Source organism: Scyliorhinus torazame, chromosome 18 (assembly GCF_047496885.1).
Source record: "Scyliorhinus torazame isolate Kashiwa2021f chromosome 18, sScyTor2.1, whole genome shotgun sequence".
Lineage (NCBI taxonomy): Eukaryota > Metazoa > Chordata > Chondrichthyes > Carcharhiniformes > Scyliorhinidae > Scyliorhinus > Scyliorhinus torazame.
The window spans coordinates 108,003,191-108,022,454 of record NC_092724.1 but is presented as its reverse complement, the minus strand read 5'-3'; the positions used below and the strand labels follow the sequence as shown (position 1 = coordinate 108,022,454).

General features: G+C 45.3%; 1 protein-coding gene across 4 annotated transcripts in view; it reads left to right on the top strand.

Moving 5' to 3' along the window:
• Positions 1-419: 419 nt before the first annotated feature.
• LOC140395406 (protein shisa-6-like) overlaps positions 420-19,264 on the top strand; it is an 877,428-nt gene continuing 858,583 nt past the window's right edge. For all 4 annotated transcript variants that reach the window (XM_072483131.1, XM_072483130.1, XM_072483129.1 and 1 more), the window contains exon 1: positions 420-1,792. In XM_072483131.1, coding sequence (XP_072339232.1) covers positions 1,233-1,792 — 560 coding nt within the window. In that variant the 5' untranslated portion in view covers positions 420-1,232. The remainder of the gene's footprint in view (positions 1,793-19,264) is intronic.

Genomic DNA, 19,264 nt, shown 5'->3' with positions numbered 1-19,264 from the left:
AGTCTATTTTTTATTTTGGGAGGGTGGGTGTTTGGGAAGGGGAAGGATCTTTAAGTAGAAGGCAATAACTGAGGCTGTGACGTTCGCTGACTGGGTGAGCTTATGTGCGTGGGTTACATTTGCTGGAGGTGCTGGATGGAGGTGGAGGCGGAGCGGCCAGGCTTAGCGCTTCTCAGCTCCACTCCCTCCCTCCCTCCCTCTCTCATGCCTCTGCCAATCTGAGTGCCATCAGCCGGCGAGCGCAGAGCCAGCCCGTTCAAGAGGTGCGGTAAGTGGCTGCTCTCACCCACAGAATAGAGCAATCGGTCCCAGGGCTCGACATCAACTCAGCCCGGATCCCAGAGCAGCCGAGGAGAGTCCCCCTACCCACCCCCCCCCCCCCCCCCATCCCATCCCTCAAACTTAAAGATCCTCCCCGCTCCCTGCTTCAATGTATGTGAGCCAGCTCACCATCCGGAGCATTGTAACCGTGTTCCCATCTCCTGTTCCTGTGCTACAGTGTGTGTGAGTGAGTGGAGATTCTCTCTCTCTCTCTGCTGGATGCGCCTGGCTGTGTCTGTGCTCAGTATGTAGAAAAAAAACGTTATTTCTCCACCTCACACTGCTCTAACCAGCCTTGCCCCCCCCCCCCCCCCCTCCCCACTTCCTCCCCTCCCCTCTTCTTGCCTCCGCCCCTTGTTCTTTTGTACCCATCAGACGGGTGGAAAGTGAGAAGTGATTGACCCCCCTCCCCCCAAAGATGTGATGATGGTCGCGGGGAGCAAGATGCTCTTGCAAACTTCCACATTCCAACAGGAAAAGGGAGGGAATTGTCGCCTGCCACCGACTGCCGGGATTTAGTGCCAGCCACTTGGACAGAGCGGGACCCTGATCTCTTCTTGCGTCTGGAGGTGTGTGTGTGTGGGAGGGGGGGAGGGGGGTGGTTGGTGGTGGGGGACACATTGTCCAATTTGCCGCAGTGAAAAAGCGACTCGGTTTGATTTATCCACCCCCACCACCCACCCCCCCACCAACCACCGTGCATGTCCATCTGAAGGAGTGATCGGAAGGCACTGGGTTCCCAGCGCCGGCTGGAGGGCGAGTGAAGCTAATGGCTGGTGGACATGCAGCTCGCTAGCCGGGCTGCCTGCCAGCAGGGCAGGGGAGGACACAGCTAGTGCTGCCCCGGGGAGAGCAGAGGCGGAGAGAGGAAGGCGCGTTTCGCAAAGGAGGGCAGCCCAATTGCAAAGACAATGCAGCATCTTCTCCTCTTTCTGGTCTACATGGACCCGTTGAGCCTGCTGGTGTGCGCAGGCAGGAGCAGGAACAACAGGACGCTGCCATCTCCCCGGCGCCAAGGGGCCAACACCTCCCGGGCGGCACCGGCCAACACCACCGTGGTGGTGCCCGTCCTGCAGATCAACAGGATGAAGCCCCTGGTCCTGCAGCACTCCGAGAAATGCCGGGGTCACTACGACGTGGCGGGCCAGTGGGACCCCGACTTCGAATGCAACAGGACTTCCTACAATTACTGTTGTGGCACTTGCTACATGCGCTACTGCTGCCAGGACAAGAACTACCGGTTGGAGCAAAACGGCTGCAAGAACTACGTGACGCCTAAAGTGGAAATCCAAGTCACCACCGACCCGGATCTGGGCAAGTTGGAGAACGTGTACGACCCCAGCAAAGACAAGACCAACAGCACCGTCTACATCACCTGCGGGGTGATCGCCTTTGTCATCATAGCGGGGGTTTTTGGTAAAGTTGCCTATGACAAAGCCACTCGTCCTCCTCGCGAAATGAACGTGTCCAGGTAAGAGCCATGGGTTTGTGTGTACGTTTTGTTTTGACATGAGAACAATATCCTGCCACATCAGTGACTTTCAAACTTGTGTGTCTGTGGGTGAACACGCCCTCTTTGTAAATGTTCGCCTATTCCAGGCATCGAAATGTTCTCCAATCCCCCACCCCCAAAGACAGTAAACTGCCCAAGAGAAACGCAATTCATTGAAATACGTTAATAAGAACGACACCTTTTAAAAAAGAAAGTACAGGAATCTCATGGAGTGTGAACAAGAATCGACCCCCAAGACCTCAGGGGTTGTTTAGGGTGACAGGTCCCTCGCTGCAAAACCACGTGGTGCTATTTAAAATACCTCCAACTCTCCCATGTTCAAAGGTGAAATAGTCCCAATTAAAATATGTTGAGCGGTACTTACTTGTATGAGCGCCTCCGATGAGAGAACTCTGCAGGGTATAAGGTGAATGGGGTGGGGATCAGAGAGAGGATTGTGCAGTGCTCCGAAAAGGAACGCTTGTCCTTGGAGCCGTGGGCTGTCTGCTAGCAATCTGGAGGGAGAATTGCCCCAAACTGCGAGAGCACAGAACAAGAAAAGAGCACACCTACAAATCCTCAACTGAGTTAATCATCCACCCAAACAAAAAAAAGTGAGCTAAAATACCTCAACGTGTATTTTAACATAGGGAAATAAGTGTGGCATTTTGTTTTTGTAGTTTAACTGCACTGCTTTCAATTTGGCAACGTACTGCAGACAATGGTGCTACCATGACCATGCTGTGTGTGATTTTTTTTGTCAATCTGTATAAATAAAGTTTCAGTAAAGTTGCCCAGTGATGAAAGCCATCTGTCTAAATATAATGGTTGTAATATTGCCCCGAAAACAAATGCATCGGACACATCGCTTTAGGCTAATAATTCAACTTTTAAGCACAATCTAAGCAACCCATAAATAGGCACCATATTCCTCTCCATGTTTATCCCTCTCATCACTCCATTATTTTAGGTTTTCAAGGGAAGGTGAATATTCACCAGGTAATCCTGAGACGAAGATTTTGGGACCATTGGAATGTGCTCTACTACCAACACATTGGTCAAGAGAAGTTTCAGACCTTGCGTTTATTTATTTTTGTCCATTTTCCTAATTTCTGCTCCCCGATGAAACACCAGTTACTGTAATATAGTCAGGCAGCGTCATGATTTATTTGTAATGAATTAATATGCCTGTTGCTATTTTAAAAGTGATGTCATTTTCCCTGTGAAATAACAATTTATTTTATTTTGTTGGTCTTAACAATATGATTCTCCTTGGAACTTAGTATATTACAATGATCATGACCATTGCGAAAAGAGACTTGTATAATGACGGTGCACTCTTTCGCTTTGTCTCCTCGACCTCTATATAACATATACATAAGAAACGCTTGAAATTGAATTGGACTGCTGATATACTGCTATTTCCATTGTGATTCAATTGGATTGCAGATATACTGTTATTTCCATTTTGATACAATTGGACTGCAGATATACTGCTATTTTCATTGTGATACAGTTGGACTGTAGATATACTGTTATTTCCATTTTGATACAATTGGACTGCGGATATACTGCTATTTCCATTTTGATACAATTGGACTGCAGACATACTACTATTTCCATTTTGATACAATTGGACACTAGACAGAGATGCCACCCTTAGATTGCCGTACACTCCATGGGCTGAGTGATGTGCTGAAAAGTTCTGGCCTCAGACAAAACTGGAGGTGGCATCATATGCCTCCTCTGAAGAATAAAAACTTAGCTTTCACTGCTTAAAAAATCTGTGGAAAGCTGAATTTAGTCGTGAATTCCATAAACATTATTGTATTGTTTCAGTACAAGCAAGCATTAAAGAGCTCCTTTGTTACAAAGCACAACTGTATAACCTAGGGATTGCCATCTGTAAAATCGCATTTTCCAGGTACTGGCCTGAAACTAGGAACTGTTGCACAGGAGTAATCATAATCAAATTATCTTCATCCCTGAGCCAATTGTCATTCTTCCTTTTCTTTTCCCAACATGTACATCACTTGCAAACTTCACACAGCAACAGGAGGAGATGCAGCAAGTGCCAGCTTTAGCAATATGTGTGACCTTGCGTATTTTCTACTGAATGAAATATGGCTGGCAGAGTTATGAAGCAATAATTGATTCAAAGGTACAAAAGCACAACGTTACTGATGCTGGAAATCAGAAATAAAAACAGAAAATGCTGGGTGTACTCTGCAAGTTGGACAGCACCTGTGGAGAGAGAAACAGAGCTAATGTTTCAGATTGGTGCCTGTTTTTGTTTCTACGCAGATGCTGCCTGATCCTTCATAGCAAGAGGATTCGAGTACAGGAGTAGCACTGTCTTGCTGCAATTATACAGGGCCTTGGTCAGGCCACACCTGGAATATTGTGTGCAGTTTCGGTCTACTCATCTGAGGAAGGATGTTCTTGCTCTAGAGGGAGTGCAGAGGAGGTTTACCAAACTGATTCCTGGGATGGCAAGACTGACGTATGAGGAGAGATTGGGTCAGTTCGGATTATATTCGCTGCAGTTCAGAAACATGACAGAGGGTCTCATTGAAACCTGTAAAATTTTAACAGAACTAGACAGGGTAGTTGCAAAAAGGATGTTCCCGATGTCCAGAACCTGGGGCGAAATTCTCCTACCCGCCTCGCCACATTTCTGCCCCAACCGGCCGGCGGGAGTCTCCGTAACACCGGCCGGTCAATGGGGTTTCCCATTGTGGGGCAGCCCCACGCCGTCGGGAAACCCCCGGGCACCGGCAAAACGGAGACTCCTGCCGGCGGAGAATGACGCCCCAGGAGTCACACTCTGAGGATATAGGGTAAACCATTTAAGATTGAGCTGAGGAGAAATTTGTTTACCGAGAGAGTGGTCAGCCGATGGAATTGGCTACCACAGGAAGTAGTTGAGGCCAAAAGAATTAGTTAGATATAGCACTTAGGGGAAGGGGATCAAAGGAAATGGGGGGAAGGCGGGATCAGGCTATTGGGTTGGAAGAACAGCTATGATCATTCTGAATGGTGGAGCAGGCTCGAAGGGCCAAATGGCCTTCTCCTGCTTCTATATTTCTATGATCCACTGAGTATTGCTCACATTTTCTATTTTTATTTCAAATTGAATGATAGAGCTTTGACAATTAAAACTCATTGAGCTTTGCTCTTGCAGTTCCAGCATCTGAATCCTTCTGTTCAACAGTTTTATTATCAGCTACCTATGGCCTACATTGATTTTCATGTATGACGAGGCGGTGCACTCATAAATGTTAGAGACACAAGTAGAATGCAACTTAGTGAAAAAATGTTTGTACTGCCATTTCAACAACTAGCCAATCCACAGTTCAGTAGGCATCCCTTTTAGAGCATATAAGAATATAATCTGTGGCTTTATTTACTAAAACTGCTCACAGCTTACAAATATTCCTTTGCTCTAGTAAAGGTGTTTTTAGCAGTAACTTAATATGAATTCAAACCATAAATATTAATGCGAGAACTTGTGGAGGTTCCCAGCACAGTTTGAAAGCGAAGGTCTTCTCCACTTTTGGCATGTTCCAGTTGAATTCAGCAAATTTCCTTCTTATTTGTTTTTGCACAGGCATTGAAAGTTGCCCATTTCTGTATAATTTCTGGATGGATTTTATTTACAAGGTAAACTGAGTCGCTTTTAACTCGAAACAATATTGAAGAAGTAAAGCCTAAAGAGGAAAGTAATAAAATCTTATATTAGGGAAAAACATATTCTATTGTTTATGGAATGGATTCCTGAAATGAAGCTGTTCCTCCTTTTAGTAGCAGCTGTGTGACTGAATTATCAAGACGCCTGGTTTATTGCCAGCGAAATATACACTGATTGAAGTGTCAGAATGGCCTGGTAGACAGCCAGCGACATTATTCATGAGGTTAGTTACGAAGGTCTTCTCAGCCCTGCCTCTCGCCTGAGGTGTGGCGATCCTCAGGTTAAATCACCACCAGCCAGCTCTCTCACTCAAAGCGGAAAGCAGCCTATGGTCACTTGGGACTGTGGCAACTTTATTTACTTTACTGCCAGTGGAATATACATTGATTGAAGCATCAGGAAGCTTGGTAAACCACCAGTGATATGTATACTGATTGAAGTATCAGGGAACTTGGTATACTGTCAGTGAAATGTACACTGATTGAAGTATCATGAAGCCTGGTATATACTGTTGGTGTGATACTGTATAGAATGATTGGGTAAGTTACCTGCTGACAATAATGCACAGGAGTAGTCTATTCAAACCCGGGAGGCTAGCAGAAGTGAACCCTTCACTGTTAATTCATTGAAGCACAAGAGAGGTTTTATATCTGTCCCAATTTCAGTGCGAACAATTGTACTAACCAAAATGTCAAATTAATATATACAGCTTGTTTAACTTAATTACTTTCCTACGATTATTGAGCTAAAAATATTTCAGCAGTTTGAGCAATGGTATGGTGATTAATTTTGAGAGAGCCAGCTGTGAATATCCATGTTACAGGATGATGGTGATGGAACAGGTTGTAAAGACGCTGTGAACACTGATAGGCAGAGGCTGAAAGAGACACAATGTAATAATTTCACAAGCAAAATTTACCAAAAGGAATAAGGAGCACTGTGGATTGAACTGCTTACGTTCAATCTGGAAACGTGTTAAGATAAGCAAACAGGCCTTCCAGACACCATCTAAATGAGAACACATGATGTAACACATGCCCATGAAAAGAACATAGTTCAACTCTGACCAATGAACCCTCAGGCTGCTCAGCAGATCAACTCCAAACTTCCACGCAACAGATTATTCTCTGATCTGCAAAGTAGGAAACACAATGGAACTGCTGCAATATGAAGTAAAACCAATAAGTCTTTAAAAAAACCTCGAGCCTTGAGAAAATACATTCTCTATTAGGTACCACTGACACAATGCTAAATCTGTAACCTTGAGCTACTAAACTCCAATGCAGCCAAACTCATAAATCCTGGACAATGCAACACCAGGTAGAAATGGAGCACAAGAGTTCAGTAATGGGTGATAAGATCAGTGTTATGGCTCACAGAATAATTGACGTTATTCAGAAGGTAGCTCAGATTTTAGTTTATTTGGTAAATGCAACTTCTGGTACAGCACTAAGCTACAGAGATCAGAAAGGTTATAGTTCCAACTCTGATTTGTGCTGAGTTGAGAGGGAGAAAATAGGATATGGGTGGCACAGCAGCACAGTGGTTAGCACCGTAGCTTCACAGCGCCAGGGACCCGGGTTCGATTCCCGGCTTGGGTCACTGTCTGTGCGGAGTCTGCACGTTCTCCCCGTGTTTGTCTGGGTTTCCTCCAGGTGTTCCAGTTTTCTCCAACAAGTCCTGAAAGACGTGCTTGTTAGGTGAATTGGACTTTCTGAGTTCTCCCTTAGTGTACCCAAACAGGTGCCGTTGTGTGGTGACTAGGGGATTTTCACAGTAACTTCATTGCAGTGTTAATGTAAGCCTACTTGTGAGTCTAATAAAGATTATGATTATTATATATGGTGATTGGCATTAATTCTCTGGTGCTAAGAGATGGGAAATAGAGTTAGCTTTCTCCAGACCATTACACAATGAGCACTGCTGGAAAGTATGCATGTGTCAACATTGGATGGGAACAGAATAAAATTTGGCTTTGCTACTTGATATTTGAGTAGCCTTCTGACACAAACTGTACAGGATCATGAGGCAGAATCTTACCACTTCTGTCCCGCCACATGACAGGACCATTTTCCAGTTTGAAATTTGACCATCTGCACGTCACGCTCGGCAGTTGCTCTTTACCAAAGCAAACCAATTGACATTCTGCCTCCACATTCCCTGTCCTACGCACCTTGCAACTCCACTCATTCCTCTTTCAGTAGGCATCTCTCATCCTCAGCTGAATAGTCAACGTTCACCCTCAGCCTGTTACTCTCTTGCATCTACACCTCACTTCCAGAAATGATGCCCTTTCTCTCAACACATTCCATGGCAAACCTTCACTGCTTTCACACCTTGCAGGAGAAGGGAGTATGCAACTTGGTAAGAGGCAGAGACCTGGGGGGATTGGAGGCGTCCCTCCAATTACAGGTGGTCTACTGGCGATCGACAATGGAAGCCCACCGGCTCCAGGAGGCTGAAGATGCCAGTAGCGACCTGCGATGAGAACCAGACTCTCCTGAGGCACTGGGTCTTACCTGTTTTGAGAGATGTAGACCCTATATTGGGGGTATTACCTCCTTCCAGCTAAATCTGTGTATTAATCCCATTTATCTGTGGAGGGGCACACGGGCGAAGAGAAGGCAGCTTGCGCTATTGCTGCTGCTGGTGTTTCTCCTGCTGCAGGAATAACAGCAGAATGGATTATTATTTAAACGGTAAGATGTTAAAACATGCTGCTGTGCAGAGGGACCTGGGTGTGCTGGTGCACGAGACGCAAAAAGTTGGTGTGCAGGTGCAACAGGTGATTAAGAAGGCTAATCGAGTTTTGTCTTTCATTGCTAGAGGGATGGAGTTCAAGACTAGTGAGGTTATGCTGCAATTGTATAGGGTGTTGGTGAGGCCGCATCTGGAGTATTGTGTTCAGCTTTGGTCTCCTTACCTGAGAAAGGACATATTGGCACTGGAGGGAGTGCAGAGGAGATTCACTAGGTTGATCCCAGAGTTGAGGGGAGTAGATTATGACGAGAGGTTGAGTAGACTGGGACTGTACTTATTGGAGTTTAGAAGGATGCGGGGGGATCTTATTGAGACATATAAAATTATGAAGGGAATAGATAGGATAGATGCGGGCAGGTTGTTTCCACTGGTCGGGGAAAGCAGAACTAGGGGGCATAGCCTCAAAATAAGGGGAGGTAGATTTAGGACAGAGTGTAGGATGAACTTCTTCACCCAAAGGGTTGTGAATCTCTGGAATTCCTTGTCCAGTGAAGCAGTTGAGGCTCCTTCTTTAAACGTTTTTAAGAAAAAGATAGATGCCTTTCTAAAGAATAAAGGGATTCGGGGATATGGTGTACGGGCCGGAGAGTGGAGCTGAGTCCACAAAGATCAGCCATGATCTCATTAAATGGCAGAGCAGGCTCGAGGGGCCAGATGGCCTACTCCTGTTCCTAGTTCTTATGTTCTTATGCTCTTGCTGGAGCAGTTTGCAGAATGGCTTCTGCTCTTGTCCCTCAGCAGAAGTGGAAGGCAGAACTGCATAAACTGTTTCCATGCAGTGTTGCAAGCGGGATGACAGTAAATTGCAGGTCAGGCGAAGTGCCTACCAACATGTTGGCAATCACCTATTGAACAGTGATAGCAGTCTGGGAGAGGAGAAATGCTTTGGACAGCAGTCGTTCAATGGCCATGGCTGAAGATCCTCAGTGTACTTGAGACTCGCAATTTCAATTTGCCAGGTTCAGTAAAGAAGCTCTTTCCATTATGTACTCACCTTATTGACCTTGGTAAATTGCCGAAAGGTCAGGAAGCAGGTTCTATAATTGGGAACTCTAGTGTTTAGCACTGGTGCTTCACAGCTCCAGGGTCCCAGGTTCGATTCGTGGCTTGGGTCACCATCTAAGCGGAGTCTGCACGTTCTTCCTGTGTCTGCGAGGGATTCCTTCGGCTGCTCTGGGTTTCTTCCCACAAGTCCCAAAGACGTGCTGTTAGGGAATTTGGACATTCTGAATTCTCCCTCTGTGTACCCGAACAGGTGCCAGAATGTGGCGACTATGGGCTTTTCACAGTAACTTTGTTGCAGTGTTAATGTAAGCCTACTTGTGACAATAAAGATTTAAAAAAGGATTCAGGACTGAAGCACTTCATAACAGACATTGTAATAACAGGAATTTTACTTACCTTTTTTTTTAAAATGTAGAGTACCCAATTCATTTTTTCCAATTAAGGGGCAATTTAGCGTGGCCAATCCACCTACCCTGCTCATCTTTGGGTTGTGGGGTTGAAACCCGCGCAAACATGGGGAGAACGTGCAAACTCCACACGGACAGTGACCCAGAGCCAAGATTGAACCTGGGAATTCAGCGCCGTGAGGCAGCAGCTTTAACCACTGCGCCACCGTGCTTCTCTTCATTTACTTACCTTACACATCAAATCCCTTCTCTGTCTTAACACTGGGGAAAGCCTTGAGATCATGTCGCGATCCTAACCGATTCCCATTTTCTAGGAATGTCCCACCCAGCTTGATCCTGGAGCGAGCTCCAACTGGCTGGGAAAATTCTGCCTTTGTCGATTTCTTACCTGAACAAGATACCAGGGGGCTGCAATTACAATTACATCCATTGCTTTTGGAACTTGGGGGGGAAACTCCCAGCTTCCAAAATAATCACACTTGGACAAACTAAAATCTCATGATTAGATGGCAACATTTGACAATATTGTTTGGATTTTTGAATCTTTGGGGAGACATAATTCTGTCCATACAGTAGCAAATTATATATCAGAAGCTACTGGACGCCACTGAAAGGTTGCATGGATCCTGAGAAAATTATTTGCTTTGCATGCGTGTATAAACTATGACTGGGATTCTCCGCTGCGAGTCTGCCCCGCTACCACTGCTAACGAGGTCGGAGAATTTGGCCTGTTGTTCGCTGATGGCGGGATTCTCTACTCCTGCCGCTTGTCAATGGGATTTCCCAGTGAAACTACCCCACGTCGCCGAGAATTGCGTGAGCAGCGGTACTGCACAGGGCTAAATCGCTGGCTTTGAAAGCAGACCAAGGCAGGCCAGCAGCTCGGTTCAATTCCCATACCAGCCTCCCTGAACAGCCGCCGGAATGTGGCGACTAGGGGCTTTTCACAGTAACTTCATTTGAAGCCTACTTGTGACAATAAGCGATTTTCATTTCATTTCACTGCTGGCTGGACCAGACAATCCCACCCTATGTAATAAATTTACATCATTGAAGTTCCTGGGAAGCTAACCATGTCAGCTACTGTATAGAAACATTTGACATTAAGGTTCCCTGCGTTCCATTATAGCTGATCTCTGCCGGTCTATTTCACAAAAAGGTAAATAAAATTCAGCAAAGTCTTCTTTAATTTGAATCTGTATTGGCATCTTCCCATTTTCCAAAGAAATCTATCCCAGAAAAGTCCTCTCACTTCTTGGGTTTAACAATTCGTTCCTCTTATTGGGCCTTTAAAATCTGACCGAGTAATCATCCCTCTTCTTTTCCTTTTACTCTCACCATCTTGGCATTAACAACAATTTGTATTGAGGTCCACAAAATTATGAGGGGCATAGACAGAGTGGATAGTCAGAGACTTTTTCCCAGGGTAGAGGGGTCAATTACTAGGGGGCATAGGTTTAAGGTGCGAGGGGCAAGGATTAGAGGAGATGTACGAGGTACGTTTTTTACGCAGAGGGTAGTGGGTGCCTGGAACTCGCTGCCGGAGGAGATGGTGGAAGCAGGGACGATAGTGATGTTTAAGGGGTATCTTGACAAATACATGAATAGAATGGGAATAGAGGGATAAGGACCCCGGAAGTGTAGAAGATTTTAGTTTAGACGGGCAGCATGGTGGGCGCAGGCTTGGAGGGCTGAAGGGCCTGTTCCTGTGCTGTACTTTTCTTTGTTCTTTGATATAGCAACTTGAACACAAAAATATGTCACTAAGTGATCACAGAGGCTGAACCAGACAATTAGGCACTGAGGAGACAGCAGGTGGTGGTCAAACTTGGTCAAATAAATGGGTTTTAGTCATCTTTATGGAAGAGATGGAGAGGTGAGGAGGTTTAGAGAGGGGATTCCAGAGTGCCGGACCCAGGCAGCTCATGACACGGCTGCCAATAGTAGCGCAAAGCAATGGTAAACAAAAGGGTGCACAAAAGTCCAGAGCCAGAGGAATTGACTTTCGGGGCTGAGGGTGGTGTGTGTGTGTTTTCGGGCTGGAGGACGTTAAAGAGACAGACATAAGCGCGGTCTGGAAGGCATTTCTGGTTTCAATTTTGCACTTTAACCGCATCTTTGACTCCTCGTTGCCCCCTTTGCAGTTCTTGCCGACTTAGCCCCTGGCCAAACATCTTCGCCTCCTTCAGATATTCTCAAAGGTTGAGACAACAGGGTTTTATACACATACACTGTGTTACGATCATTCCGTTTAACAGCAAGAAAATGAAGGTTTTTGCAAGTGATTTGAAAACATTCCATGAAACCATGGCATCAGTGTCCTTTCTGAATGGCCGCATTCATAGTTTACACCACTGGCTGGTTAACTGGCAGCCTCACCTAATTTGAAGCTGAATTCGTACTGCTAAGCACAGAGAATATTAGTATTTGTGCTCAGTTCAAAGTTTTTATGGCTTCTGGTTCTTTCCTTCCGAGATTAACAGCCGTAAAATGGCAACAATATATTCATAACGGCACAATTGGAAGGAAGCTGCACCAGACAGCATTTGCGAAGAACGCACAGATAATTAAAGAATTAATGCGCTTACAATCTTACATTTTCTTTATAAAATGCATATAATCTTACTTGTTTGGTAGTTGCTGTAGTCTTTGTCCTTGGTTTTGCTGCAAACATATTTTGAGTTCTTAAGCTTCACAGCACACAGTCAGAATTGCTTTTTTTTTAACAATACCACATACAGCCTCACAAATGTCATGAAGAAGCAGTTTTATTGAATGATAATACAGTATATTGCCACAAAGATTTCCACATTGCACACTTTTGCATATATTGTGCAAAGAAGAAAAGATGATTGCAAGAGTTGTTTGAAGCTGAAAACACTTATAGAGTTGAGAAAATTCGATAATAGCAACGAAACGTGATTTTAATTTACAGCTCCAGTTAAGCAGCTAGAACTGGGTCAGACTGAGAGGCCAAAAGGGCACCTTCTGTGAAGTAAATTTCATGATAGCACAAGCAAACGCAACATGTTATACATGCGTCATACATTTAAGCATAAGCTTTGTATCGTTTTATAGCATGTGCTAGCTGTAATATCAAAGAAGGTAGCAAGAGTTTTTTTTCGATATATAAAAGGTAAGAGAGAGGCAAGAAGGGACATTGGACCTCTGGAAAATGAGGCTGGAGAAGTAGTAATGGGGAACAAAGAAATGGCAGAGGAACTGCATAGGTACTCTACATAAGTCTTTGCATGGCAGACTCCAGTGGCTAACCAGAACATCAAAAGAGTCAGGAGGTAGAGATGAGTGCAGTGACCATTATTAAGGAGAAAGTACTGGGGAAGCTGAAATGTTTGAAGGTAGGTAAATCACTCGGACTGGATGGATTAAAACCAGGGTTCTGAAGGAGATCGCTGAGGAGATTGTGGAGGAATTTGTGGAGATCTTTCAGGAATCACTGGAGTCAGAGAGGGTCCCAGAAGACTGGAAAATGGTTAATGTAACACCCCTGTTTAAGAAGGGAGGGAGGCAGAAGATGGGAAATTATCGGCCGGTTAGCCTGACTTTGGTCATTGGTAAGATTTTAGAGTCCATTATTAAGGATGAGATTGCAGGGTACGTGGTAAAATAGGGCTGAGTTAGCATGGATTTGTCAAGAGGAGCTCCTGCCTGACAAATCAGTTAGGATTCTTTGAGAAGGCAATGAGGAAGTTAGACAAAGGAAAGCCAGAGGATGTGATCTATTTGGATTTCCAGAAGACCTTTGACAAGGTGAAATACAGGAGGCTACTAAGTAAGATAAGAGCTCATGGTATTAGGGACAAGATACTGGCATGGATAGAGGATTGGCTAACTGGCAGAAGGCAGAGAGTGGAGATAAAGGGGCCTTTTTCAGGATGACAGCTGGTGACTTGTGTTACGCAGGAGTCAGTGTTGGGGCCACAATTATTCACGATATACATTAACGATCTGGAAGAAGGAACTGAGGGCACTGTTGCTAAGTTTGCAGATGATACAAAGATATGTGGAGGCTCAGGTAGTGTGGAGGAAGCAGGGAGGCTACAGATGGACTTGGACAGGCTCGGAGAGTGGGCAAAGAAGTGGCAGATAGAATAGAATGTGGAAAATTGTGAGGTTATGCACTGTGGTACAAAGAATACAGGAATAGACTATTTTCTTTTTTTTTTATAAACATTTTATTGAGGTATTTTTGGTACAGCAACAACAACAAAATAAGCAATATACATGAAACCATATACATAGTGCAAAAGCCATTTACCTTTCATACAGGTCCCACCCTTATTAACACCCTACTCTAATCTAAACTACTCCCCCCCCCCCCATCTGCTGATGATTAATTTTCTGCAAAGAAGTTGACGAACGGTTGCCATCTCCGGGTGAACCCTAACAGTGACCCTCTCAAGGCTAACTTGATTTTCTCCAAAGAGAGAAAGTCTGATAGCCAGGTCTCCGACTTCGGGGGCTTTGAGTCCCTCCATGCTAATAGTATCCGTCTCCGGGCTACCAGGGAAGCAAAGGCCAGAACGTTTGCCTCTTTCTCCTACTGGATTCCCGGGTCTTCTGACACCCTGAAAATCGCCACCTCTGGACTCAACGCCACCCTTGTTTTTAACACCGTGGACATGACGTCCGCAAACCCCTGCCAAAATCCCCTAAGCTTCGGACATGTCCAAAACATGTGGACATTGTTCGCCGGTCCTCCCGCACATTTTGCGCACCTGTCCTCCACCCCAAAGAATCTGCTCACCCGGGCCAGTGTCATGTGAGCCCAATGAACAACCTTAAATTGTATCAGGCTGAGCCTGGCACATGTTGCGGACGCGTTGACTCTACTCAACGCGTCCGCCCATAGACCATCCTCTATCTCTCCTCCCAGCGCCTCCTCCCACTTGCGCTCCAGCTCCTCGGTCTGCGTTTCCTCTCACCCCATAAGTTGCTTGTAAATGTCTGAGATGCTCCATGCTCCTACACATCCCCTGGAAACTACCCTGTCCTGAATCCCCCTTAGCGGTAGGAGAGGGAAGGTTGACACCTGTTTACGTAGGAAGTCCCACACCTGCAGATACCTGAATTAATTTCCCCTCGCCAACCCAAACGTTTCCTCCAACGCCCTCACACTCAGAAAGCTACCCTCGATGAACATATCCCCCATCCTCTGAATCCCCGCTCTCCGCCATAACCGGAACACCCAGTCCATACTCCCCGGGGCAAATCGGTGATTATTACAGATTGGGGCCCAAACCGATGCTCCCACTGCTCCCACATGCCGCCTTCACTGGCTCCAAACTCTCAGGACCGCCACTGGACTGGTGGAGTACCATATCGGCGGGAACTGCAGAAGTGCAGTTACCATCGCCCCCAAACTGGTGCCCTTACAAGAAGCCACCTCCATGTGCACGCATGCCGACCCCTCCCTTCCACCCACTTCCTGATCCTGGCTATATTAGCCACCCAGTAATAGTTGCTAAAATTTGGCAGCGCCCACCCGCCCTCTCCCCGACTCCGCTCAAGCATTACCTTCCTTACTTGCGGGGTCTTGCCCACCCAGACAAAGCCCATGATCACTCTGTTGACCCGCTTAAAAAAGGACCGCGGAATAAAAATGGGGAGATACTGAAAAACAAATAGGAATCTCGGGAGGACTGTCATCTTCACCGTTTGCACCGTCCCAGCCAGAGACAACGGAAACGCGTCCCATCTCCGAAAATCGTCCTTCATTTGGTCCACCAGCCGGGCCAGATTCAATTTATGCATCTGGTCCCATTCCCGCGCCACTTGGATACCTAGGTACCTAAAGCTTCCCTTTACTAACCTAAACGGCAGCTCTCCCAGTCGCCTCTCCTATCCCCTCGCCTGGACCACAAACATCTCACTCTTTCCCACATTAAGCTTATACCCCGAAAACCGGCCAAATTCCCCAAAAGCGGTCATGATTTCTTCCATCTCCTCTATTGGGTCCGAAACGTACAGAAGCAGGTTATCCGCATAGAGCGAAACCCTGTGCTCCACCCCCCCGCCCCCCCCCCCCCCCCCCGCCCCTGGACCAGTCCTCTCCAGCCCCTCAAGGCTCTCAGAGCAATTGCCAACGGCTCTATAGCCAGCGCAAACAACAGTGGGGAGAGGGGGCATCCCTGTCTCGTCCCTCGGTGCAGTCTAAAATAGTCCGATGTAGTCCTATTTGTCCGTACACTTGCCACAGGAGCCTGATACAGCAACATGACGCAGTCGATAAAGCCCCACTTGAATCCAAACCATCCCAGTACCTCCCACAGATAGTCCCATTCTACACGATCAAAAACCTTTTCTGCATCCATTGCAATCACTACCTGCACCTCCCTACCTTCCGGGGGCATCATGATCACATTCAACAGCCTTCTTACATTGGCCACCAACTGCCTGCCCTTAACAAACCCCGTCTAGTCTCCCCAGGAATCGACTATTTTCTAAATGGGAAAGGCTTCGGAAATCTGAAGCACACAGGGACTTAGGAATTCTCATTCAGGATTATCTTTCAGTTAACATGCAGCCTCAGTTGGCAGTTAGGAAGGCAAATGCAATGTCAAGTGGGCTAGAATACAAGAGCAGGGATGTGCTGTTAAGGCTGTATAAAACTGGTCAGACCCCAGGTGGAATATTGTGAGCAGTTTTACCGCGTCTAGGGTAACTCTGATGAGTGCATATTCAAGTGAGCCTTACTGCACACATGAGTATGCAAATTTAGTTCCCGCCCATTGCGAGTGGGATCCAGAATGCAACATCTCTCAAGAAGCTGTTAGATTTTGCGAGGCGTAGCGAGCTGGGTAAATCTCTCACGAGAGGCCCCTCTCGAGATTTATTGGCCATATCGCATCCTGAGTCATGCGCAGAATGTCTTCTTGACTTGCTGGAAGCATCCTATTAGTGGAGAACATCACCCGTCTTGCTGGTGCACAGTAGCAACGCAAAATGGCTAGGTTCACCTGTTTCTGGGATATCAAATTTCTGAGCTATCTTACCCTTCCCGGGTAAGCTGAGGTTAGCTGGGCACTTTTCAGGACCAAAGGCGACAACTTTAGGCCTCATTGGTCCCTGGCGCATTCTCCATAGCAAGATTTCTACCAATCAGAGTTCACTTGCTAAGCAATCAGCACGCTCCCTTTGTTCCCTTTGAGATTTGGAATTATTATATCAGTCCTGCTGAGTGCAAGGCAAAAAACTTTGACAGCGTGTCTCTTTTTTCAGCAATACTCATTCCTCCTCATTTGCTTCCTTCCAAGCAATCAGGGCTGGAATTCTCCGGCCATTGGGATTACTCTTCCCGCTGGCAGCGCAGCCCCATCCTAATGAGGGAGAGGAAAACTTACACCATGGGATAGGCTCGACAGACCAGTTGGTTTTCTCCTTTTCATAGGTTTCTGATTTTATTTCAATCTGCAAACTTTTAAAACACAAGCATATAGTCATCCCATCATTGCTTTTGATTTATTTCCAAGCTTGGTAGTGAAATATATCATCAGCTTTGGACTAAAATTGAGGTTTCTCAGTAAAAACTGGAAAGGAAGAGTATTCCTGAAAATGACACATGGTGGCAGTTTACTCCTGCATGTACTATATCAAGAAAACAGTTCTAAAAAAAAAGTCAGACTAAATTATCAGTAAACTTTATTAATTTGATTTTAGTTTATTTGAAATCATTATAAACAAATGGCAAAAATGGACGTTGGTAACATGAACACTGATATAAGTTAACCTTCATGTGAGTATGAACAGAATATATTATATAAATATATATTATTCATATATACTTAAATCACATGCTCACAGACAAAAAAATACTTAAATAATTCATTGGTTATGAAGCATTTTTGGACATCCTGAGAATTTGCAATTTTGTCTTTCCTTCAATGTAGTGATAGACACAGAATATTGGCAGCTCTGCCATTATATTTTCAAAGATATTGCTGATGGCTGATGTGAGAAGTAGGACTTGCGAACACCCCATTTATGTGACAACAGGTCTTTAAATTTGTGTATTATATCAACACTAGTACAGACGCATTCATTTTGTGTACCTGAAATATGTCACTCCCATCTCCAACAGATGCCATGTTTAGTCATAGCTGTCAAGGTGGGGGAGCTATTACGAATGAGATTTATGATCACCGAGTGAGACTGATCACCAGTTCATTTAAACATATGGAGCTCGGGTTATTTTTAAGTGCTGAAGTAACATTAAAAGTGGCTACATTTTTAAATCAAATGATTGAGACTCATTTCATATGAGTAAGATTTGGTAAGTATGACTACTGTTTGCGCTCAAGTTGAATGAATAGTTTCCTTAAACACCTTTCTACGGGGCCTCAATTCTGAGGTCAGCTGTGGGCAATCATAAATTCTCGGACTAAGTACTGATGGAATGATTCCCTACATATGGGCATTTGTTGACATTATTATGTCAATTTAAAAAAACGTTACTTCTTAATCACGCCTTGCATGCACCCTGGAACCCCAGCAGATGACATCAGGGATGAAAACGAGAAGGACAAGGCTGAGTAGGACATGAAAACTGTGACAGAACAAAATATGGGGACAGTTTGTGCGGGTGAAATGCTTATTTATTTAAGTGTCCTTGTGACAGTCAGAAACTAAAAATGTAAAGATGCAGAATGGTTTGCCTATTTGTTCTTCGTTGCTGATTGTGATAACCCTCAAGAAGACCACAGGGGAATCGCTGATTGATTTCCTTGTGGGCTTTGTAGAATACGAGTTCCCATGGTGAGTGGGCTGAGGTCTGTCCAGCTGAGGCTCGTTAGCGGGACCTTAAAATGTAGCTCCCAGACCTGGACCGGCAGTTCCCGATAGTCCCGGGCTGGGATGTTTGTTTTGTGAGCTGTGGTAGCGGTTTTCTTCAGTTGAAAATAAATCAGTTTGGCCTTTCAGTTCGCGCCTCCTGGAATTATTACACTGGTTCAATGTACTAAATTGGCGATTTACCCGTGGGAACATCCAGGGAATAATGAAGAGTCTGCGGTTTATTTTCTGAACTTCCGTCAGCTGGAACACAGATTATTCTTTATCATGTCCCAGATCATCATGAAAAGTGCATTTGGAAAATATCAGGAGATTGGCATCACAGCTATTGAGTTACTGAGCTTCAGTCCCTTTGATCTTGCTACCCGAGCTTTATAAGTACAATCCTATTGTCCGCAAATGCTTATCTTATCAGTGTTGAGACGGAACATGATACGAGAGGAAAGATATTATTGCGTCAGCCTATCAAGAGCTTAATTTCCTGGCAGGGAGATGTCATCAGAGTTGCAACGAGTGCAATGAGCATGTAGGCATTATTTATTGCCATTTAAAATAATAGCTGATAGAACAGTGCTCAAACCTAAACAAGCTAATCAAAATGGGGCTATATAGTACGATTTATTTTGTTATTTCGCTCTCTTTGTGCCACATTGCTACTCTCTGACAGGAAGCATCAGCAAGTGATCTTTTTCAGGCCTCTGCCACTGCATATTTCAGATACCAAAGTAAAGTCGTCCCAGTCCCAGATGACCACAGGCTGTTTTCCCCTTTGAGAGG